The 23,922-nt window shown below is 46.2% G+C and overlaps 1 protein-coding gene across 1 annotated transcript in view; it reads right to left on the bottom strand.

The window, feature by feature from the left end:
* CASQ2 (calsequestrin 2) overlaps positions 1-23,922 on the bottom strand; it is a 50,898-nt gene that overhangs the window by 4,552 nt on the left and 22,424 nt on the right. The window contains exons 3-10 of the mRNA XM_032799923.2: positions 23,767-23,867; positions 19,836-19,947; positions 19,061-19,134; positions 16,120-16,250; positions 11,682-11,727; positions 8,235-8,289; positions 6,777-6,877; positions 6,331-6,405 (exon numbers count right to left, since the gene is read on the bottom strand). Of these exons, the coding sequence (XP_032655814.1) occupies positions 6,331-6,405; positions 6,777-6,877; positions 8,235-8,289; positions 11,682-11,727; positions 16,120-16,250; positions 19,061-19,134; positions 19,836-19,947; positions 23,767-23,867 (695 nt within the window). The remainder of the gene's footprint in view (positions 1-6,330; positions 6,406-6,776; positions 6,878-8,234; positions 8,290-11,681; positions 11,728-16,119; positions 16,251-19,060; positions 19,135-19,835; positions 19,948-23,766; positions 23,868-23,922) is intronic.

Here is a 23,922-nt window from a genome sequence, read left to right as displayed (position 1 = left end):
ACACTCTTGGGGTGACATCAGCTCCTGCTATCTGGAAGAGCCTTTTCCTATAACACCTCTTGGCCTCACTGACTCCACAGTTCATTCCAAATCTGCAGAAAATACTGCCCATCCCCCTGGTCTGTATCTCTTAAGCTCGTCTCTCTCTCTCTGTTCATATCATTTAAAGCTGAAAACCACTGTAGATTTCTGTCAGTATGAAAGACACTGTACAAAATAAAGTTGTGAAGCAGTGAGAGGAGGCCTGGTCTAGTGGAAGGGGACTCAGGTGACCTGGGCTCTAGTCCCTGTATGACCATGGAGTTTCCCTAGCTGTAAAGCTGAGATAATGACACTGTTCGTTCATGCTTTGAAAGGCACTGGAGCAATGAAATCTCCAAAGCAAAGTCTTTCCTTGCCTGAGGGACCTAATTTGCTTGGGGTCCTGATGTATGTGTTCATAAAATGTCTGGTCACATTTCCACCTCTAGGGAGGGCTTAGATCTCCAAGTATTTCCTCTATCAAACAGGAAGCTATCAAAAGAGACACAGAGCTTGAGTCTGATGCCCTGCGAGTTGTCCCATTGAATTCAGTGGCACTGTTTGGGTGAATGAGGGTGACTCCTGTGAGTAAAGATGGCTGAATCCGACTCAGCGCTTGCGTGGAAAATATAGCTGCAGTATACTGCAATGCACAGTGGCAGGACTTCCACACCGCCACAGTGAGAACAGGCAGTGGGACCCTGGAACGGAATGGTATTTTTATTGGCGGATTTCTAGAGAAGTGATGGGAAGAGAGGGGCTACTCCCTCTCAAGCAGAGATGAAAGTAAGCCAGTCCAGTCTGGTATGGTGTACCAGCAAGAGCCAGTACACCGTGCTGGACTGCATCGACTTCACAGCAGGGATTTAAAGGGATCTGCGGGGAGTCCTGATTCCTTTAAATCCCGGCCTGCAGCTCCGGCGGCCGAGCTGGGGCCGGCATTTACAGGGCCCGGAGTTCCATGGTGGCTGGAGCCTCAGGCCCTTTAGTTCGCTCCGGGGGCTACCAGCCATCTCTGCAGCTGGGAGCCCCCTGGGTGATTTAATGCCCTGGCACTCCCAGCCACAGCTGGTGCCCCAGGGCCTTTAAATCTTGAGGCCCTGCCTCTTCTGGATGAGCCAACCCCCCACCCCTGGACTCCGGCCATACCGGTAAGTCCCGTGAGTTACTTTCACTCTTGCTCTGAAGTCAATGGAAATGTTTCTTTGTATTCACTGAGACTGATTCACCACTGTGTTACTCCATTTTATATCAGTGCATCTCAGGAGATTTCAGTGGATTTACATCACTGTCAAACTGGAGCATTGCAGTGCTGAATGAGGCCTAACATTTTTCTTTCTTATACCACACCAAAATGCACCTTCCTTAAAACTTCTAGATAAATGGAAAACATAGTTAGGAGAATGAACTAAAACTCTTATAAACCCTATGGTCAACAATCTAGCCTGTTTACAAAGAAAACTGTAGCAAAGCTATGGTCAAATTATGGGATTCACCTCTTCTGCAAGATTTCTAGAGACATAGGCACCGACTTTCCTGCTTTTCCCTGGGTGCTCGACCTCCTTCTTCTGCCCCCGGCTCTGCCCCCACTCCACCTCTTCCATGAGGCCCCACCCCTGCCCTGCCTTTTCCCACCCCTTCCCTGCTCCCATCCAACCCCTCCCCAAAGTCCCCGCCCCAACTCTACCCCCTCCCTGCCCCTATGTCAACTCCTTCCCCAAATCCCTGCCCTGGCCCCGCCTCTTCTCAGGGCTGCCCAGAGGGGAGGGCAAATGGGGCAATTTGCCCTGGGCCCAGCAGGGGCCCTGCGAGTCCTGGCCGAGAATCCCTTCCCTGGCTAGAGGTGGTGGCGGTCTGGGTCTTTGGCGGCACTTTGGTGGCAGGCCCTTCACTCGCTTTGGGGTCTTTGGCAATACTTCGGCAGCAAGTCCTTCAGTGTTGCCAAAGATGCGGAGCGAGTGAAGGACCCATCGCCGTTGTGAGTACAGGCGCCGCAGCAGGTGGTGCCTTTTTTTTATGTCCACTCCCCTGCTTTGCCCCAGGCCCCCTGAATCCTCTGGGCAGCCCTGCCTCTTCTCTTGAGCATGCCACATTTCTGCTCCTCCCTCCCTCAGCACGCCACCAAACAGCTGTTTGATGGCAGCCAGGCAGGAAGTTCTGGGAGGTAGGCAGAGGAGTGGGGACATGGCGCGCTCAGGAGAGGAGGAGGTGGGGCGGGTGACAGGGGAGCTTGGCTGCCAGTGGGTGCAGAGCACCCACTAATTTTTCCCTGTGGGTGCTCCAGCCCTGGCGTGCCCATGGAGTCAGTGCCTATGTCTCCATAACCTCTGGATAGTAAATATGTTCCAATGGATAACCAGCATTCATGACCAATATCTCATTACATGTCATGTTCTTGATACCAATGGGTCTACTCCCATAAATTTCCTTTGGTGTCTATTTAATATAACTTAAAAATTACTTAAAAGGCAAACAACTGCTGCAAATTCATTAACAGGACACATCTGGGTCTAGTATCCAGGGCGCTGGACCAGGGTACTGGGTTCTATTCCTACGTGACCAAGTGGGCAATCTTATGTAAGACATTTCATCTCTCCATGCTTCTGGTTTCCTTCCTTCCCCTGTCTTGTTTATTTAGGCCTGGTCCACAGTAGAAAATTAGGTTGGTTTAACTACATCAGTCAGGGGTGTCTACTCACACTTGTCTATGCTGAAGCACTACAGCGGCAAAGCTACAGCAGCACAGTGGGGCCACTGTGGTGCTCTAAGAATAGACAAGCCCTTAGTCTGTAAGCTCTTCAGGGCAGGGTCTGTCCCTTAATATGTGTACGTACAGGGCCTAGCAAAACACAGCCCCAGTTTCTGATCAGGGCCTCTATCCACTGCTTTAATATTGGTAAATGGCTTGGATTAAACCTCATCTAAACTGTTGTGACCTCCACCCCTCATTTAAGGTAGCTCAGAGACAGATACACAGCCCCATCTAAGACAAAGGGGTACGCAAGCCCAGTCAGCAATTTGGATTTTGTGGGTGGAGAGCTCCATAAGGGATTGTTTGTGCATGTGTGTGAGCGAGTCTACACTTAAAATGCTTCAGCAGCACTGCTGCAGCGTTTCAATGTAGACACAACGTATGCTGACAGGAGGGATTCCCCTGTCCACGGAGGTAACCCACCTCCCTGACAGAAAACGTGTTCTGTTGACCTAGCACTGTCTACACTGGGGGTTAGGTCAGTTTAGCTGCGTCTTTCGGGGATGTGGATTTTTCACAACCCCAAGAAATGTAGCTATAGCAATATAAATCCCTAGTGTAGGCCAGGCCTCTGTGAGGGTGGGTGGGTAGGTACAAAATGAACACAAGCCTAGAGACAACAACAAAAGAGAGAGACAGAAGCAAGACCGAAGTGAGAAAGTCAAGCAGACACTGCCTGAAAGCACAGTAATGTGGCCCTGAAAGAAATCTAAGAGAAAAGCTTTTTGGACACAGAGTTCTGGCTGGAAAGGCAGGCTTGGAACAGCGAACAAAGAAACTGTCTACTGCTATGTGATTCCTCCTGTGTTCTGAGAAACAGGACTTTGTCCATTCTTTGTAAATAAACAAGGCTGCGCCAAAGAAAACATCAGCACCCATCACCAATTTCTACTTCCATATGGAACACACACAGGCCTTCAAACTTTGTTTAGCCACTTGGGTCTGAAGGGGTAACAATATAAATAATCATAATAGTAAATCAGCCACATCTGGTAAACGGTGTAGCTGCTTGATAACTTCTGACCCAAACTTTGCTGTTTTTCTACATTTCCAACTTTTCCACTGACTCCAGTAGGAGCAGGAGCAGGAGCAGGCCTGCAGTTACTTAATAATACTACTGGTTTGGCCTTCTATAGCATCATCCATCCACAGATCTCACAGCACTTGTCACATAGGAGCAAAGGAAATCTTGTAGTATCCCTCCAGTACACATGGGTTTCATTATCCCTGTTGTAGAGAAGAGGAAACTGAAGGGTGAACAGATTTGCTCAAGGTCACAGAGGAAGTAGGTGGCAGAGCCAGGAACAGACCCCAAGGGTTGGACCCTTAGCTGGTATAAATGGTCATAGCCCATTGAAGTCTCTCTCGACTCTCCTCTGAGCTCCAATTAACATTCTGATTTTTTATTAACAAAATTTCAAACACAAAAAGGGTCGTTAAACCCAGACACCATGTTATGAGTATTTACATAGGTGAAGGGCTTCTGATTCCCAAGCTGGTGTGTTTCCAGCCAGTTCCTTTTTATGGTTATAAAAGGTCACATTTCACAGAATCCAGCCCTGAAAAGAAGCCTGTAAATCTGGAGTATGTCTCAGATGTTCTCGGATAATCTGGACATTTCTGTCAGAATGAGGAAAAAAAACTTTTTTTCTCCATTGTCTTGCCATTTGGCAAGTTATGTGCATTTTATTTTCCTGACGGTTCCTCATGGTTAGTTGTTGCTCGGAAGCAGGACTGGGTCCCTCACCTGACTGTCAGTACATACACAGGGAGTTTGCAACCTGACATTAGTCCCACACAGGCCTGGTACAACACAATGGAAATAATAGCTTTTTAATGGCAAGATTTACTGCTCATAAAGCCCAGGCAGGTAGCACAATGGCAAAGTCTGAGTCACCCAGGGCCTGATCCTGGGATGTGCTGAACACCCTGGACTCCAATGCAAAGTAGGACTCAGCACCTCTCAGCAACTGCGCTGGTTACATGAGTATGTTTTGAGTTGATTTGCACTCTCCATGGCAACACAATGGCACGACTTAGGAACAGTTGCCAACCAGGGAGGAAAATTCCATGTGTTTGTGAAGTGTGATAGGACGGGGCTGCTTAGCTTTTGTTTTACTGTGCATGCACGTGAAACAGAGTAAGAGCTGAATTATACTCTCCAGATCGTGTGCCTGGGTGGGGAGGGATTCAGGGAACCTCCCTCACTCCTCTGGTCTAGTGCACCCTCCCCAGGGCTAGGCTCGCTGTAGCTCTCGTCACTAGGGACCATGAAGCGAGGATGGCTGGTCAGTGCTGCTGGCAGCAGTAGAGGCCCAGCTTTGTTTCTGGGCAGGGTGAAGCCATGGCTGTGTCTCTTCTGTGCTGGGATGGCTGCATGGTGGAAAGTATTGGATATACCTGTTGAACAGGTATGACAAGGGCTTCCCTACCCTAGGCAATGAGAAGAATTATGTCTTTCTTCCTCCCCTGCCCCATTGCAGCTTGAGCCATGCAGGAGCTCTCAGTGGTTTTGTGATCGAGCAGTGTTGTGGCTAGAAAAGGGCCTTCGGTTTTAGACTACAGGGGGCGTGCAGTTGGTGAGGAACGTCTACACTCATAGTTTGCGTAAGGCCTGGGGGAAAGTAAGGCTTAATTAAATTCCATTAAAAGAAATCAGAGAGACTATGATAGTGTGGTTATTGTCAGACAGGTGCCTATGTAAGAATGGCACCTGCTTATGGACCAGTTTTGCTCCCTCTGCATTAAACCCAGTGCTGTGGTCTAAATACGTGAGTTCACCCTCATCTGCTTCACGGTTGTGAAGACTGATAAACATCCACTGACACTATGCTACGCCTGTGATCAAATTCTCCCTAGTGCCACTGAACACAATGGTCTCACAGTGGGCTGGAAGCCTAGAGGAAGCCCTGATATTCAATATTCTTTCCATGAAGTTCCCACCATTGCCAATTTATATTGCATCCTTCTGGTTTCTTACTCTATTTTTAATCTGTGCAGTGGCTCACCATTTGTTAGTGACTGTCTTTCCTCACACAGTCAAACTGTGCCCTTCTGGTTTTACCATGCAACTACCCTCTTCCTTCTTTCAGTCCCTGTGCTATCTTTTGCTGCTCTGTTTCTCTGCTGAGACCTATAGAATTCCATGCAAATAAGACCCCACTGTGAGTGACTGACTAGGGAAGACCCCAGGGGAAGTGATGAAAACCTCATTGTACGAGTCATTTAAAATTAAACTGGATAAAACACTGGGGAACAGTCTGTGGGGAACAACTGCGCATTGGCCAGAGGTAGCCTACAAGTGACTCAGTAGTAGAACTGGGCCCAAACTGAAACTGGATCTGAACATTCCTGCACTTTGAAGTGTTGAAAATCCAGATCTAAAGAGAAATGTTGTGACTTAACATTTGTTCTGCTCACCAGGGGCGAAATTCTGGTCCCACTGATGGCAACAGCAAAACTTCTATTGACCTCATCAGGGCCAGGATTTTGTCCTAAGTCTTGTCCTTCTTAGCATCTCAGGTTCTTACTGAATTTGCTCTGTTTGTCATACTCACATCTGTGACATTTACCACCCCGATCTGTGGCTTGAATAGGTCAATCTTGAAGATCTTCTCCCAATAGGTGATGAGCTGCAGCAATGGAGGGGAAAAAAGGAAGCTAAGACAAAGGTGTTTAAACAACCACTTCATATGAATACAGCCAGCTGGCTATTGAAGAACAAACCATCCGGTGATCAGTCTGGTCCTGGAAGTCAGAGATGGGCTGTCTTGTGTGGCAGTGTAAAGTGCTAACCAGTGAGCTGTCCCAAAAGCATCCATCTAATGGTGGAAACACCAGATCTATTTCTTCTCCAGCACTGTCATGCAGATTTGACTGGGAGGTGTATCCTGGCTGGTTAGTTCCCAGTTTGCCATGTTATGTCTCAGCTTCTCTCACATTTTCTCTTCTCTTCCTATACACACACACCAGCCAAGGAAGGAAATGATCCTCTGTCACTCACCAGAGGAAAGTCATCAGGATCAATCCACACAATGCTTAGGTCAGGATTGTCAGTGTTCTCCTTGGCAACTTGCTTCAGAATCTCCAGGAACTCAAAGCCATCTGAAATGATATACGTGAACCTCCTAGTCTCTCAAATAAGCACCCTGATACACGCTCCTTGTTTTGTTGCAATGTCCAGGCTAAAGAGGGCATACAAAGCTCCTTTTTATTTAAAGTTTCTAACTAACCTCTGTTCCTTATGATGGTGGCTGCTACATGACAATGCTTTACACTTCTCTAGTAGCCTTCCTCCAAGCATATCAAAATGAATTAAATATCAATTAAGCCTCGTAATCCCTTTGTGAAGTGGAGGCATTTGCATTACCCCATTTTACAGATGGGGAAACTGAGGCACAGAGTGAGTGAAGGGTGGGATTTTCACTAATGCCTGAGTGATTTAGGACCACAAATTCCATTGACTTGTGCTCCTAGATCACTAAGGCACTTTTGAAAATCTCATCCTAAGTGCTTCACCCAAGATCACACAACAAGTCCATGGCAGAATTGGGACAAAAACCTAACGGTCCTGAATCCTGTTCTCTGCTCACTCATATTGTGCAGTAGGACTCTTGGAACTGCCATCTGAAACTAACTAATAGTTCATGCAGAATATTATTTTATCTCCAACAACTGCCAGAGGCAAAAGCTTCTGAGGAATATGCAAGCCCCTCATGAATCACTTGTCTGTGCCACATTGACCAGAGAAAGGGGTAAATTTCTTCCTGATTCCAGCTGGTGACCAATTTAAGCCCTGGAGCATGAGGATTGATAATCCTTGCAATCCTTGGCGTAGTTGCTGAAGCTATTCTTATTCACTGGCTAAAAGTTCACACAAGCATCCTGACTCCAGATCTCTGTCTCCCTTTTCCTAGTTTGTGTATGGAGGTCTCACTGCTCGATGGAGGCAGGCCCTGCTGAACTGGTCTGACAGGCTTGCCAACTGCCAGACTGCATTTGCTTTGGAAACTTTCTTATGTCAGGTAAGGTATGGTAACTAAACTGCAAAGCAACAGACACACCTTCCTTCTGGGTGACGCTTCCTTGTGGCTGCACTTGTGAAGGGGAGAGAGACTTTGCTTTAGAATCAGCACAGATCCTCGGGTGCTCAGTGCAGGGATGGGGATTGGTAGGGGATTGGGAGGGGGAGAAGGTGGCTCTAAGGTGTGGAGTCAGTTTAACAGAGTGTAAGATGGTGTAACTCACACACTGTGGGGCTGGGAGGGAGGATTCTTGCAGGAAAAGCAACTAGCAAGAAGGAGTGAGAAGGTGTAACTCCTTCGGGCTGAGAAGAAGGCCTATGTGTGAGGGTAATGCCAGGCGACCCTAATTCAAGTCAAAGCTGATCCTAGGTACAATAGAGTTCCAGCTAGGTGTGGGGAGAGACAGGAGTTATTGGGAGTGGGGAAGGGCTTCCTACCCGGGTCATCTTCTTCAGCGAAGGCCACAATGTGGATTCCATCCAAGTCATCCTCCTGTGAACAAGAAAGCTGTTACTGACTGGTCAGGAGAGAGGAGAAGAGAGCATTGAGAGCTGGAGGGGCAGCTCGAGAGTGGGTTGGTGTTGGAGATGAGGAAAAATGGGGTGCCATGAGAAGTATCTGGATGAGGAAGAGAGGGGCACTATTAAGAGCAGCTGAGACTGAGTCATGACGTGACATTAGAGGGTGGGGCTTAGGTGGGGTGGAGATGTGGAGGTGATAGGTACCACAAAGAACAGTTTGGCTGGGGTTGCTGTGGAGTAAGGCACAGCAATGGATGGGATCTGCTGTGAAAGATGAGGAGGAGGCCACCACGCCAAGCGATAGGGTTGGAAGCGGGGAGAGGAGGAGGAGGAAGAGAGCACTTTGCAAGGCTTGGACGTAGTTGCTAAGAGGGATAAGGATGCTTCTGCAGACCTGGCAGTGGTGGAGAGGCATTGTTCCTGTAGAAGGCCTAGTGCCCCATGGGGTGTTGTAGAGAGCCAGCTGAGTACAGGGTCTTTCTAAACCAGCTGGAGCCTGAATTATTCAAAATGCTTCCCTCTTGCCAGTGCTCAGTGAGCAGGGCCATGGCCATGCCCCACCCCCCACAGACATGCCCCTTCTGGGCTGGTGAGTGATGCCAATAGCATCAGCTGGTGTCCCTCCTCCTCCGATAATGGGAGCAATGAAGAGGTTCAAATGAGTCTCTGTAAGGGGTAAATAGCACGAGGTTTTGGAGGGGCGTCACTGTGAGTAGTGAGAGGATCAAATGGGGCGGGTGAGAGGTGAGGAGGATCAGACATGGTGGGTGAGAGGGGAGGGGTTCAGATGGGATGGGTGAGAGGGGAGGGGGCTCAGATGGAGGGGGTGAGAGGTGACAGGGATTAGATGGGATGGGTGAGAGAAGAGGGGGATCAGATGGGATGAATGAGAAGGGAGGGGTCTCAGACCGGGCAGGTGAGAGAGGAGGGAGTCAGACGGGGCGGGTGAGAGGTGAGGGGATCAGATGGGGTAGGTGAGAGGGGAAGGGGCTCAGATGGGGTGAGTGTGAGGGCAGGGGATCAGATAGGGCAGGTGAGAGGAGAGTGGGCTCAGATGGGGTGGATGAGCAATGAGGGGATCAGATGGGGCGGGTCAGAGGTGAGGGGCTCAGACGGGGTGGGTGAGAGGGGTGGGGCTCAGATGAGGCGGGTGAGGGGGGGGGGCTTAGACGGGGGATGAGGGGGCTCAGATGAGTATCTTTGTGAGATCTGACAGACTTAGATGAGGCTGATGTGAGGGGCTTGTGTGATTTGCTCCATGAAAGTTGTAGGGGTGCAGGTAGGGCTTAGCTAATGACATTGGCAAAAGTCAGTGTATCAGCCAGACTGTTTTTTGAGCACCTGCTATGAAAGTCATCTTGGAATTATCCCATGATAAAGCCTCAGTTTGTTCATCCTCTGCTGATCTCAGTTTCCATTTCAATTGATTTTAATGTAAGAAAAAATTCCTATCTAAATGCTAATTTCTTTTCCCCTTTGAGCCCAGAGGTGACAAAACCACTGTCAAAAACTAAACACAACAACAACAACAAAATAAAACAAGCTAAAAGATTAAGTGGAAAACATTATCTTTAAAAACAAGAGCGGGTGTTGGGCCTGTCATAGCTTCTTTATGGAAACCCGTTTTCACAGGGACACTTAGGGCAGATTTGCTACAGAAATTGGACCACAAACAGATTTTGTAGCCTGCAAGTTTTGTTTTTCCTTTACATTTGCCAGCAAGATCATTGCACAACAGACTAAAAAAAAAAGCTTCATCTCCTTCAACAAATGGAGCCAGATTCTGATCTCAGCTGCACTTGTGTAAACCTGGAGTAATTCCAGTGATGTCACTGCAACTATTCTGAATTTACACCTGGGTAACTGAGATCAGAATCTAGCCCCTGATCTCTTGTGTGTAAAAATCTCCTTCTCTTAATGGATCAAAACCCTGTGGTTATTAGCAAACTTTCAAGCACTGATAATCCATGCTTTTTTCAAGACTATATTATGACATATTTAATATTAAATCAAAATCACTATGAGTGAAATCCTGGTCCCATTGAAGTCAATGGTAAAACAAAATGACCATTAACATCACTGGAGCCAGGATTTAACCCAATATATCAAAACAATATTTAAAAAATAAAAGAAAACCCTGAGTCCAACAAGACATAAAGACTAAAAGACTCAGTCTTCAAGGTTTTGTTGCATCATTTCTTTCTTTATTGTCCCAAGGACTAATCCTGCAATCAATTCTTTTGAAAATCAGGCCCAAGGTGTCTCAAATTGGGCAGCCAAGCAGACGCTGTTGAAAATGTTGGTCCTGAGCTCTTTGGAGAAATAATTGTATCTTCTTCAATGTCTGTAAAGCACCATGAGTGGCAACACAATGAATGAATAATATTGAAGTGAATTTGTCAGAATGTTGGACCCAATTGGAGCTCCTGAATGGCTTTTAATGTCACACCCATGTCTATTAGAGCTGAGTCATTTGCAGCAAATAACTCATTCTATGAATGTTATCACTTTCCCCGTTCACAGAACACGGAATTCTTGCCTATGTTCTTACAATTCAAATTTCTGGTGAATTTCTTCAGAATCTTTTAACTGTAGTTCATTCAAACTGTGGCTCCTACAATCAATGTACAATTTGTTCTGTAACTCATGTGACTAACCTAACAATCCCAGCCTAAATTTCAAATTGGATATCTATTGTAACATTCACAATTCATGCTGTGTAAGTTCCATAAGTCATCCGGAAACAATACTACATGGCTGATCTATCTAATTAACCCTGTGAACACTACAGGTGAATGGATGATTCCTTACCCAAGGATGTTGAATATGAGTATATTGTAGTCACTATTATAGGCTCAATAAGAGTTCCATCTTGAACCAGCTAGAGTGGATACTTAACACTGAACTGAAAATATCTTCTCCTCTTCTGTACTCTAGACCCAGCTGTTCCAAGAAGCAATTATTTAAGGTGCTGGGAAATTGCTTCTTTAAATCTTGACCCAGAGTGCCATTTGACCAGTTTACGAGAGGAGATGAATTGTTATAGTTATTATGTTTTGATTTTCCTCAGCACTGTGCATTCAACACCATTATTCCTGATTCTGGCCTTGATTCAGCAGTTTACCTCCAAACAGCAAACACTTAAGCATGTGATTTAACTGTACACTGGAAGCTATGGATGAAGCTTTCCCTGCTGCATAATCACTGAATGTGCTCGTAAAGCTGCAGAGGCTTTGGGGGATAATGCTGCTGTCTAATCATCACATCTTGGAGCTATTTTGTAGCAATTCACGAGCCAGAGCAGATTTGTTTCTTATTCAAAGATTTCAGGGGACTAAAGGCTTCTCTCTCTTGCATGCTTACCCAGGTCTCAAACATGTCTTCTGGACGCAGCTTCCTTAAGGTGGCTCTGAAAAGAAGAAAAGTACCTTCTCTTATGCGATTGTTTAAATCACTGATGAAGACATTGAACAGACCTGGAGCCAGAACTGATCCCTGCGTGACCCCACTCGTTATGCCCTTCCATCATGATTGTGAAACACTGATAACTACTCTCTGGGAATGGTTTTCCAAGCAGTTATGCACCCGCCTTGTAGTATCTCCATCTAGGTTGTATTTCCCTAGTTTGTTTATGAGAAGGGCATGCAAGACAGACTAAAAATCCTTACTTAAATCAAGCTATACCACATCTACTGCTTCCCCTTATCCACAAGGCTTGTTACTCTGTTGAAGAAAGCTATTACTCATAGCCTCATAGACTTTAAGGTCAGAAGGGACCATTATAATCGTCTAGTCTGACCTCCTCCACAATGCAGGCCACAGAATCTCACCCACCCACTCCTGTAACAAACCCCTAACCTGTGTCTGAGTTATTGAAATCCTCAAATTGTGGTTTGACATGTGTCATGGTACAATTCCCCACTCTGAACCTTAGCGTCCAAAAGATGGGGTACCAGCATGAATTCCTCTAAGCCTGATTACCAGCTGAGAACCTGTAGCGCTGCCACCAACCAGGAATTCCAGTGCCTGGTACACTCTGGTCCCCCCAAAACCTTGCCTGGGGACCCCCAAGACCCAGATCTCCTGGATCTTACCACAAGGAAAGTAAACCCTTTCCCCCACCGTTGCCTCTCCCAGGCTTCCCCTCCCTGGGTTACCCTGGAAGATCACTGTGATTCAAACTCCTTGAATCACAAAACAGAGAGGAAAAATGCACTGTCCCCCTCTCTCTCTCCCCGCTCCCAGACTCTTCCTGAGAGAGAAGTAATCCTACACAGAGAGAAATTAGCCTCTCTCCCCCTTCCCTACCTATTCTGCCCACCAATTCCACTGGTGAATCCAGTTCCGTCTCCTGGGGTCTTCACCAGAATAAAAAAAACAATCAGGTTCTTAAACAAGAAACTTTTAATTAAAGAGAGAAAAACAGTAAAAATTATCTTTGTAAATTTAAAATGGATTAGGTACAGGTTTTTTAGCTATAGACACTGGGAATACTCCCAGCCTAAGTATTCAAATACAATTAAAATCCTTTCAGCAAAAATACAAATTTGAACTCCTTTTCAGCCAAATACACAATTAAACTCCTTCCAGCCAAATGCACATTTGCAAATAAAGAAAACAAACATAAGCCTAACTCGCTTTATCTATCTAGTACTCACTATTTTGAACCTATAAGAGCCTGTATCAGGGAAATGGGAGAGAAACTTGGTTGCATGTCTGGTCCCTCTAAGCCCCCAGAGTGAACAACAACCAAATTCTAACAGCAGAAACTTCCCTCCCTCAAGATTTGAAAGTATCCTGTCTCCTGATTGGTCCTCTGGTCAAGTGACAGCCAGGCTTACTGAACTTGTTAACCCTTTATAGCTAAAGAGATATAAAGTACTTCTGTACTTTTAACTTTTCTTATCTGTTTATGATAACATGATTTGTTCTTGACAAATCCATGCTGACAGTTATTTATTACCTTATTATCTTGTAGGTGTTTGCAAATTGATTGCTGAATTATTTGCTCCACTATCTTTCCAGGATGGTACTGACTGGTCTGTAATTCCTCAGATTGTCCTTATTTCCCTTTTTATAGATGGGTACTATATTTGCCGTTTTTCAATCCTTTGGAATCTCTCTTGTCTTCCATAACTTTTCAAAGATAATTGCTAATGGCTCAGATACCTCCTCAGTCAGCTCTTTGAGCATTCTAGGATGCATTTCATCAGGCCCTGGAGACTTGAAGACATCTAAATATGCCTGTTGCCTGCAGCACATGGATTCACTACAGACTCTCTCTGCTACTCCTTTCCCGCTCTTCTTTTGGATTTGAACCTCCATATCCCTGTTTCCTAGTCCACTTTCTCCTTTCTCTCACTGCTGGGGTGGAATCACAGCAGCATGCTCTGGGGTGATGGCGAAGTTGTGATTCACCAACTCTTCACCACAGGGTGGAGCGTGTACCTAGTGAAAATGTGCTGCGAGGTGGAGGAAAGCCCTTGAAGAGTCATTATAGCACATGAAAGGGAGTGGTTGCTTCTGTACATTTGACAGCTTTCTACAATGCCGTGGCACCAATACAAAACAGTGTTTCCAGGACCTGGCTAGTTCCCGAGTGGAGAACTCCAGACAACAAAATGTCTGAGGGACCTGTAGATGTCAGGTAGGAGGCAACAGTGCAACATGTTCTTTCTGCATAAATATGCTGTCCTCACATATGACCCATCTATCCATTGCCACACTCCCTTTCTGAGCTCTGTGCAACCTGCCTCTCTGTTGCTTGTTGCTGACTTGACCACTGAGAAATGAGTGAATGGCAGGTGGCTTGGATAGAAGGAGACATGCATAGGAGTTGAGCAGGGAAATGGCAGGAACATACGGGAGGCAGTAGCTGGGAGATGCAGGGAACCAGCAAAAAGGAGAAGAGGCCAGGTTAGGGTACTTCTGAGGGGATGAGAGATGGCAAGCTGGAAGGAGTTAGAAATGAATCTTCAGCTGGGAGGGGGTTGTACTCCATCTGTTTAGACTCCTCATCAGTTGTCTAAAAAGCTCAACTGCTGACTTAACCTCATGTTCCATACAGACCTGGTCATTTCCATTTCCAGCTAAATGCACCTCCCGGTTTTGGCTTATGTAACTGTATGGCCCAGGTCCAGAAGCAGGACAGGAAGAGCTTGTCTGTTGTAAGGGGCTCAAAATGAGCTGTCAGGAACATGTCACTAGGACCTGAAGGTTTTCCTCATGACACAATAAGCTCTTGATGGGCTGGATTTTCACAGATATATGATTTCATTAAACCCTTTTTACTCCACCACCCCTCCCAACCTGGGTGCAGATGGCGTCAGTCATCCCCTGTCTCCCACCAAACCTCCGTATCATCTTGCAATCTGTGAAGCTCAGAGATTTTCCTTTGCCTTTTCATTGCTGATGGTTAACAGCAGATGGAGAACCTCAGGGCCTGGCGTTTGGCTGGGTGTTTAATCAGCCTCCTGTTCCTGCTGTTTGATGGAAAGAATGTGTTGAAAAAGACAGGAAGAGCTGAGGTCAAAGCTTCCCACATCAGTCCAAGAAAAGCAGGATACTGATGACGGGGATGAGCCTACTTGATGGACAGGAGCTCCCCTCAACATTCCAGAAGAAAGTGAAACCATTCCTGAGTTCTTTGCCCAAGGATCCAGAGGAAATTCCCTCCTGACTCTAAACCTCACAATGAGTTTAACCACATGTGCGTGAGCAAAAATCACCAGTCTAATCCCATTTACGACCCATGAGACATTGGTGACCACGTTTTCTTGATCCTTGATATCCTATTGGATTAATTTGGATATGTATAACTACTGGGAAAAGCAATTTATATGTGCAGGGTGATGCCCTGTCTGAACTCCATTGTACTTTATTTTTAAAGGTGCATATTCACCTTGCCCAGGTGCATACATAGATTTAACCCCCGAGATGTGAATAACCTCATTAGTCATGTCCAGAATCTTAGGCTACCAGTTTTTTTTTTTTATTCCTAGTCAAATATAAAGCTGGTTTGGAGCATCCACAATTTGCATTGACGTGAGTGGAAACTTCTCCAGACCAGGCCCAGTATAATCACATATGGAGTAGCTTCCTTCATCAGCCCACTCAGACCAAGCGCACAGTACAGTATTGTTCCTCTTATGCCACCTCAAATAATGCACTGTGTGGTCTTAGCTCAGTACACGTGCTGATGAGTGATTTCTAACATCAGGAGCAGAAGATAGTCAGGGGCGGGGTGGGGTTGGACTGCATTTAGTGCTGCCTTGACAGCTTGGAGAACGAGGTCTTCTATTTCTCCACAAAGGAAGGAACTGCATGAGCAGTGCATGCTTTCCACACTCTGCTATCAGTGTGTCTCAATCTGGACCTAGAGCAGTGGTTCTCAGCCTATTTCCCATTGTGGGCTGCATAGGCAGGTCTAAGTGTTATGTGGGCCACATCCACACAATATATATACTACCTGTACATCTACGTGGGCTGCAGCTGCATGGGTCGCGGGTTGAGAACCACTGACCTAGAGGGACCACCTCTGTGAAGATGAGGAGAGTTCAATCTCCATTCAATCCTTAGTTCAGAATGCCTGGTTGTGGGGCAATGTAACCTGTACACTAGGAATTAGGCACAGTTTCACAAAATTAATGTCACATAGGCCACTGGACAGCTAACAGATGTTAGTAACCTTCACTTACTATTGAAATGGTTTGGACTGGCACCAGCAACCCTGACATGATAGGCTTCCTAGGCAAGTCCCAACTGCCTGAGCCACCCAGTCCCTGAACAGCAGGCTATGTACCTTTTGTGCTCCTTCACAAACTCAACCAGTTCTTCTTCTGTGTAAGGCTTATCGGGGACATGAACGGGCTCATCCATGAATGGCTCGTAGAAATCCACCTCATTCAGCTTCAGAGCTAGTTTCTTTGCAACCTGTGGCAATCACCAAAGTTACAAGTGAATCGGTCTGACATACCCACCGGGGTTAGCAAATGTTTTCCCTATAGCAGAGGAAAGGTGAGTGTGGTGTCCTCTGAGCACATCTTGTAATGAGTATCTGTTGCACACATAGCCCAATCCTTCCCTTATCAATACTGTTTTCTACAGTAATGGCCTCAAACACTGTGTCAGAACTGGGCCCACACATCTCACCCTTTGGTTTTGAAATCCAAACCAAGATCTGCATCTGAATTGCAGAAATTGCCTTTATCCTTATAATAGGGACAAATTAAAACCTGGAGTGATCAAAATCCTGATCTGGAACAAAATTTTAGATATGAGACAATCTCTAGATCTTAGAAGCACTATCGCAGGCTGTTGCGTTTGTGGTGATGAGTACTGAACAGGTTTTTGATAAGCAGAATGTTCATTTGTGTTTTATAACCCTTTCCCCATCCACACTTCTCTAACTGTTGTTTAACCATCAATTTCTCCAAACACCCACTGGGAGGCAGGTAATTTAATTATTACTATCTGCATTTTTCAGATGGAGACCTGCTGCACACAGAGATGAAGACACTTGCCTAAAATTTCATAGTGACTCATATGCTGTGCTGCAGACAGAACTTAGTAATCCTGATTCCCAGGTCTGTCTCTAGAGACTGCACTTCTCATTGCCAGCAGGTGCATGATCTGCCTATCCATGAGGAGGCAAAATTTCCATGTGCTTCTCATCCTCTAGCTGATAAATGTTCCTCTTCTTGGGGTGGGCCTCTCCACAGCTGAGTCTGTTTTACCTGCCAACTTACTGTGTAACACTCCGCCCCGACACAAAGTGGCGGGACCTCCTGCCACCTCTCAAGGGTGAAGAGCCCCGGTGGGCCAGCCTATACTCTACCCTGGCCCCGAGGCCCACCGGGGATATCAGTTGGCGGCTCCTTCATGGGGCTGTGAGCACGGGTGTGTATTTGGCACAGTTTACCCCTGCCCCAGACACCTGCCCCTTCTGCAGCGCGAGGGAGACCCTGGTGCATGTTTACTTAGAGTGTGCCAGGTTGCAGCCCCTATACCGGCTCCTCACCAATATACTGTTGCGTTTCTGGCTGCACTTTTCCCCTCACCTCCTTCTTTATGCACTCCCTATCCCTGGCCCCACAAAGTTGCGGGACCTTCTGGTCAACCTCTTCCTCGCCTTGGCTAAAATGGCCATCTACACAACCAGGGAGAGGAGGTTGGCCGATGGAGACTCCTGTGACTGTGGGGCTTGTTTCCGATCCTTTGTCCGTTCATGTATCCGGGCAGAGTTCCTCTGGGCGGCGTCCACTGGCTCCCTTGATGCCTTTGAGGAGCAGTGGACGCTGTCTGGGGTTCTCTGCTCAGTGTCCCCATCAGACTTCCTTCTTGTGACCCTCTGACCTCACTCCTGTCCCTGTTCTTTTATTAGTTGTCCCCCAAACTCAGTTGGGTTTTTTGAGGTCCTGTAGATCCTCCCCTTAGGCTGGCGCGGTATCCTTTAGCAGTGGGTGGGCTTCCACCCGCCCACTTCCCGGAAACCCAATAGGTACTGTGTAACACTTACTGCACCTTCTTGTCTCATATTGCTCCCCATGTGTGAGGCTATTCACAGTTGCTCCAGTGTCCTGTATTATCCGTCATCTGCCCCAGCCCATTAACTTGCTTCCCTTTCAGCTCTTGTCCTTTTCCAAGCCTATTGCCTTCTGTCCCCGTCCCTCCTTCAGTCCTCACTCTGCCCTCATCTCTCTTCATCCCTTGTTATGCTAGCCTGCCCCTGTACCGCAATCTGTTCCTGCTAGAGAGGCACCGGGGCATGAGTGGTCCCACTCACCCCGCTTCTGCTCCCTGTTACCAATGGATCCTCACTGGTTGGGAGAGGAGGAGGAGAGACAATCATCCTGTCCTCAGTGACAGCCTCAGGCTGACCCGGGGAAATGCCTCTTGGTCCATGCAGCCCTGCTGAATGGGGAAGATCACTTCAACCAGGCTAAGGAAATGCATGACAGAGTGAGAGGGCCAGAGACATGTGTCATGTCCAATGTATGACACTTGACAATGCTGAACAGAGGGAAATGGGGGTGTGGGTGCAAAGCCCCCACGTTTGCTGCCCCAATCACCCCAGGATACTGCTGTGCACAAGTCTGGAGTAGAAATTACTGAAGAATCAGGATGGTCTACTTTTTTCACATACACTAGAATTAATCTCCGAATTATAGCTAAAGTGTTCACTTTACACACACAACCCAGAATCAAGCTCCTCCCCCACCGTGTGAGCAGGTTACACTTGTTTTATACACTCATTGAATGCCAAATTGGTTCAAGCTACATGATGTCACAGCTGTTTTCTGACTAATTGACATCTGATATATAATGTACACCGCTGAGTTTAGGTCAGAGACTTCTAGCAGAATTGTCTCTTTGGAACAAATTCATCCCTGGTCTTACCCCACTGAAGCCAACAGTCTCTGGAACCTGGTGCTTTGTGTTTAGACAATGACCTAGATCAGAGCAGTCACTGCTTTGTTTGTCTGGGGATAGAAGCCCCTCTTGTTTTCCAGTAAGAAGAGAATTTTCTTTGCCAAGGCCGAGTAATGCATCAGGGCTCAGGACGAAATTTAGAGTCGGGTTCTCAAAACCCTGACTGAAAACTCCCGATCTGCTGAGCTTTGGGAAAGTCCTGATCTTAACTTCACTGATTTCAGTCATTGTTGATGACACTAAGTTGAATGCACTCTGGCTGTGCAGAAAGGAGACTGTGAACTCTCAGGAGGGTGTTTCCGGATGCTTACCCCTTTGTCAAAGGTGGCAAAGAATTTGATGGATGGTTGGAAGTGTTCCGCTGCCTCTTCAAATGCCTTGTAATCTGAAAGGAGAAAAGACAGAAAAGGGCATTAAAGAAAAGATTCCAAAGGTATCTGACCAAACTGTGCTCTACACAAACGCAGTGGAACTTGTCAGTCAGGACCCTGAGGGCTCAATTTAATATGCAGCAGGGAAGGGAGGACTTTCTTATAGCTAAGGAATAGGTCTTGAGGTCAGGCTGCTGTGTGGCCTTACCCAAGTCAATTGACCTCTCTGTGCCTCAGTTTCTCCATCAATAAAATAGGGATAATGGTGTGTTTGTGAGGCATTTTGAGATCCTTGGGCAGAAGGAGCTAGGGCAATGCAAAGTTTTGCTATGATAACATGTTGAAGATAATAACAGTACTGATGCTTTTTAATCTTTGTTGGACTTACAAACAAGAACTATTTGATGCTGATTTATAGTTTGCATAAATGTTTGCAGGTTCCCAAGGTATCTTTGTAGAAAGGTAGCCCATGGAAACTACAGATCCCAGCAGGCAATGCTTTTGCTGTACAGTTTTTTGTTTTATTTAACATATGAATAAGCTCAAACAAAGAGAGCAGATTGAAATTTCCAGGTGCTCTCAGCCCACCTCCACCTGTTGGCAGAGATTTTGACCCTCTTTGGCACACCCTCCCCTCTTCAGATCCCTGATCAGGAATCCCCCACTTTGTCCCTAGAGCCCAACCAGACTAGAGCAAGGAACAGGTCAATCTCACGTTCAGAGTCTTCTCCTTTGAAGTAGCCAATGAGTTTGATCTCGTCCTCAATGCGGTCAAAGGCCTGTAGCTCCAGCTTGCTGTTGATGATTTCCACTGGGTCCTCCAGCAACTGCCATGACAAATGTATTTGATAAGCAATGCTCCTTTTGCAGCACCAGCCTTCGACAGGATACTTTTACAGAGGGCCTAAAAGGGAGGTCTTAGCTTGCTTCCCTGCTGCCAGAAGCCTTACCCAACCCCCATGGCAGGTTCCCAACCCAGCCCTGAGGCAAGGAACCCGCAGAGTCGAGTTGGCTGAGAGCACTCTCAAAGGGAGCTGTCAGTAAGGAAGGCTGGACCAGGGAAGTGAATGGTTGACAGAGAGGAGGTGGACAGGGAGAATTTGGGACCTGGTCACAGGATGGGGCATCTCCAGGGGGTTTGTATGAGGGTAAGATAGCTGGGTGAGGAACAGGTCTGCTGCGGGAAGACAGAAGAAGCAATCAGCAGCCAAAGGATCACAGAGAACCTGGTGGGGTGGGGGAATGAGTGTTAGGAGGCAGGATGATGGGTGTCGGGGGTTGGAGGGAATGAGTGATCAGCAGCTGAGAGAGGCGGGAGGGGTGGTTGGGAAAGTAGCTGCTGATGAGGTTGAGTGTTGACACTTAAGATAAGCCAAGAAAGATTTTAAGGTTTGCCTGGGAGCAAGACTCCCATAGTGCTTTGTAGTTAAGATAACGATATCTAACAAAGACTGGAATTTTACTGTGCAGTACCGCTTTACTTATTTTGAATGCTATTTTTAAGATCTATTCTTACAGTGTGCTGGCCGCAAGATGTGTAATGGATGAAATTATCCAAAAAAGGGCATATTCACTGACTAGCCACCAGATGATGATACAGTTGAAAAGTTGCAATAGAACAGGAAACCTGGGAAATAAGGTAAGGAGATGTATGTACCAGAAAGAGAAATTAGATAAAGACTAGAATGACACACAATAAGGGGAACAATGGTGAGATTGCTCCTAAATCAGAGGGAAAGTAAGATCATTGGCAGACTGGATGTCAGCTGTTAGAAAGTACAGGGAAGGTCTTTCACAGCTATTGGTAATTGTATGCCGTCCTGTGTGTATACTGTTTTTCTTAACTGTTTGATTAATAAATACAATCAAAGCTGACTTATCAGAGGTCTGTTATTATTAAACTAATCTGAACTGGAGAGAACACGTCTCATTGAAGATATAATCACAGTTAAAATTCCTACCAATTATTGGTTATTGATTAGTGACAAACTATTGATTATCAACCTGAGGTTATCTGAATTCCTTTAGTGCAAATGGTTGAGGCTAAAGGGGAAAGACATTGTTAACAAATAAATGATGCTGGATGACAATGTAATTTCAAAGGCAAGTCAGAGACACTACCAGAGACTTCTGGAAAGTTTGGATCTGGATCTGAATTTTATGGCTGACCCTATCTGTGCAGTGGGTTATATCAAATCAAGTTCTGAGGGTAGAAGGGGTTCCAGACCTGTCTGCAGCTCAAACCCAAGTCTAGTGCAGACCTCAGACTTTGTTTTCTTAAGCTGCTACAGCAGGGCTGGCACAACCCATTAGGCGACCTAGGCAATCACTGAGAGCGCTAACATTTGGGGGGTGGCAACCGCAGCGGCCGGATCTTCGGCTGCCCCAGTCATCGGCAGTATTTCGGGGGGCGGGACCTTCCGCTGCCTCTGTCGGAGGCGGCATTTCGGGGGGTGGGACCTTCCACCGCCTCTGTTGGGGCGGCATTTCAGGGGCAGGACCTTCCACCACCTAAGGTGCCAAAAAAGCTGGCAGCACTCCTTTGCCACAAACACAAGAAAGGATTGGTCTGATTGCCCTCTCAGTGACACTGGTGTAAATCAGAAGTGACTGCACTGGAACCAGTGGAGATAGACCAGTATAAAAGCTGTATGAGGGAGTATTGGGCCCATTTTCGTTAGAGACAATTCTGCTCACACAGTAGATATTTTCTGTCATTCTTGTCCCTTGTTTGTTTGGGATTTTCTTTATTACAAGGCACCTCTTGAGAGAAGATCTTTGTTCTCTTTCTTTTGTCACTGCATATGTTTTATATGCACATGTCAAAATATAGCAAACAAAACATCACACCAAGCGACTTGTGCTGCATAATAAATGAAGCTTGGGTATATATCATCATGTGTTTGCTATCTCCTACTAGAAAGTAGATGGAAAACCAGAACAGCTCCAGTGTTTGTTACTATAGTGCCCTCTAGTGATTGTCTGACAGAGGATATGAACCCTATAACAGCTATTGATGATAGCAAAGTGCTGGGGGGCCACAAAGTCGTTGCCATAGAATTATTATCACACCAAAACAGAGATCCTATCCCTACCTTGAGCCCAGCCCCGGAGCAATATCAGAAGTAGCATCCTTCTGGTGGGAAGTCAATATGCAGCATTGTTCCCTGCAAGTCTGTACTGACTAGGGTGACCAGAGAGCAAATGTGAAAAATCATGACGGGGGTGGGAGGTAATAGGAGCCTATATAAGAAAAAGACCCAAATATCAGGACTGTCCCTATAATCGGGACATCTGGTCACCTTAGTACTGATCCAGTAACCCAGCATAGTGCTGACTGATGTGCCATCTTCCAGATGAGAAGCTGAGGACAAGTGGGATACACATATTGTGGGCCTGATTCTTGTCTAATTTACTTAGTGTAAATTAAAAGTAGCTTCACTACCATCCATGTGGTAAACCAGGCCCTGCACCACATCTCTTGCCACCAACTTCTGGTCTCCTGTAACTTACTTTGGTTTTAGGCAGAGGTGGAATTTTTCCTGCTATCCCAGAAAATTAGCTGCCAGCCCCATTACAGTTTTATCTTTAAACAGGGCCTGCGGTTCAACCATTTCCCCAGCTGAGGTCAGGTCCCTCTTGTCTGTGACATACAAAAGGGTGGGGGTAGTGAAGTCATGCAGAAAAGGAGTCTCACTTGAGGTGAGGATAAGCAGCAGGATTTGTCAGCACCTCATGAGAAAATGAGTGGCCTAGTGGTTACAGCGATACAATGGGGGCTGGAGGTTTGGGTTACTGATGAGCTCAGGGCTGCCATGTCATCTCTCTTTGCCTCAGTCTCCCCATCTGCAAAATGTAGATAGTAATAATCACAAGCCTTGATAAAGGCCTTTGAGCTCTTCAGATTGAAGGGGCTATATAGAGCAGGACAACATTTTTTCTCTAGAGCAAAGATCTTGTTTCCAAGCTGATGTCCTTCCTTGTAATAAAGAATAAGAGTAGAGAAATAGAGAACATCTGTCAGACCAGTAGCATTATTTCTGTGTTTTCAGCAGGCATGAGTACCTCTTTGTGCACTGGCAGAATTAGATAACATAACCTATAGGTCCAAGTTCTACCGACAAAATTCTCCTCGGACTTACACTGGTGCAATTTCATTGTTTTCATATGTCTGATCATGTCTAGTGAGGGGCACACTGGTTAGCAAATAATTTAACCACTGAACGGAGCTGTTTTTAGTACATTACCTATGAACACACTTGCATTATAACTAATTTGTTCTTTCTTCCAAATCAATGATCACTTTATTCAAAGGTAGTCCCATTTGCAAGTTATTCAGTATTTGTGGTGTGTGACTGGTCACCTAAATCACATGACATGTTTCTTGCTCCCTGATTGGATGACTGAACATCTTGTAAGCAGGAGGAGGGAAATCAAAGAGATTCCAAGATGGCCATGTAAACGCTTTTGGTGTCAGCCTTGCTGGGGAGTATTTATGAAGTTTTCAAACAAGAAAATCATATGTAAACATGTTCGCAGAAAATAGACAAGAAGGGGTTGCAAATAGGGCTGAAGCTCATTTGTGGTGAATATTTGCAAAAACGTTTTGGAAGTATTTGCCCAGTTCTGATCTTATCTGTGCTTACGTCTAGGAGGAATTCAACCAAGACATCTGCAGCCAGTTCTCCGTCAAATTCAATCATACGCTCCTCCTTGAAGATATAGAGGCTTCCTTCTTCGTCCATGCCTGGAAGAAGGGGATGAAGAGACACAACATGGTCAGTATGCTACAGAAAGGATTA

Source organism: Chelonoidis abingdonii, chromosome 1 (genome assembly GCF_003597395.2).
Source record: "Chelonoidis abingdonii isolate Lonesome George chromosome 1, CheloAbing_2.0, whole genome shotgun sequence".
In the NCBI taxonomy this organism is placed as follows: domain Eukaryota; kingdom Metazoa; phylum Chordata; order Testudines; family Testudinidae; genus Chelonoidis; species Chelonoidis abingdonii.
The sequence above is the reverse complement of the archived record's forward strand: the minus strand, read 5'-3'. Positions and strand labels throughout refer to the sequence as shown.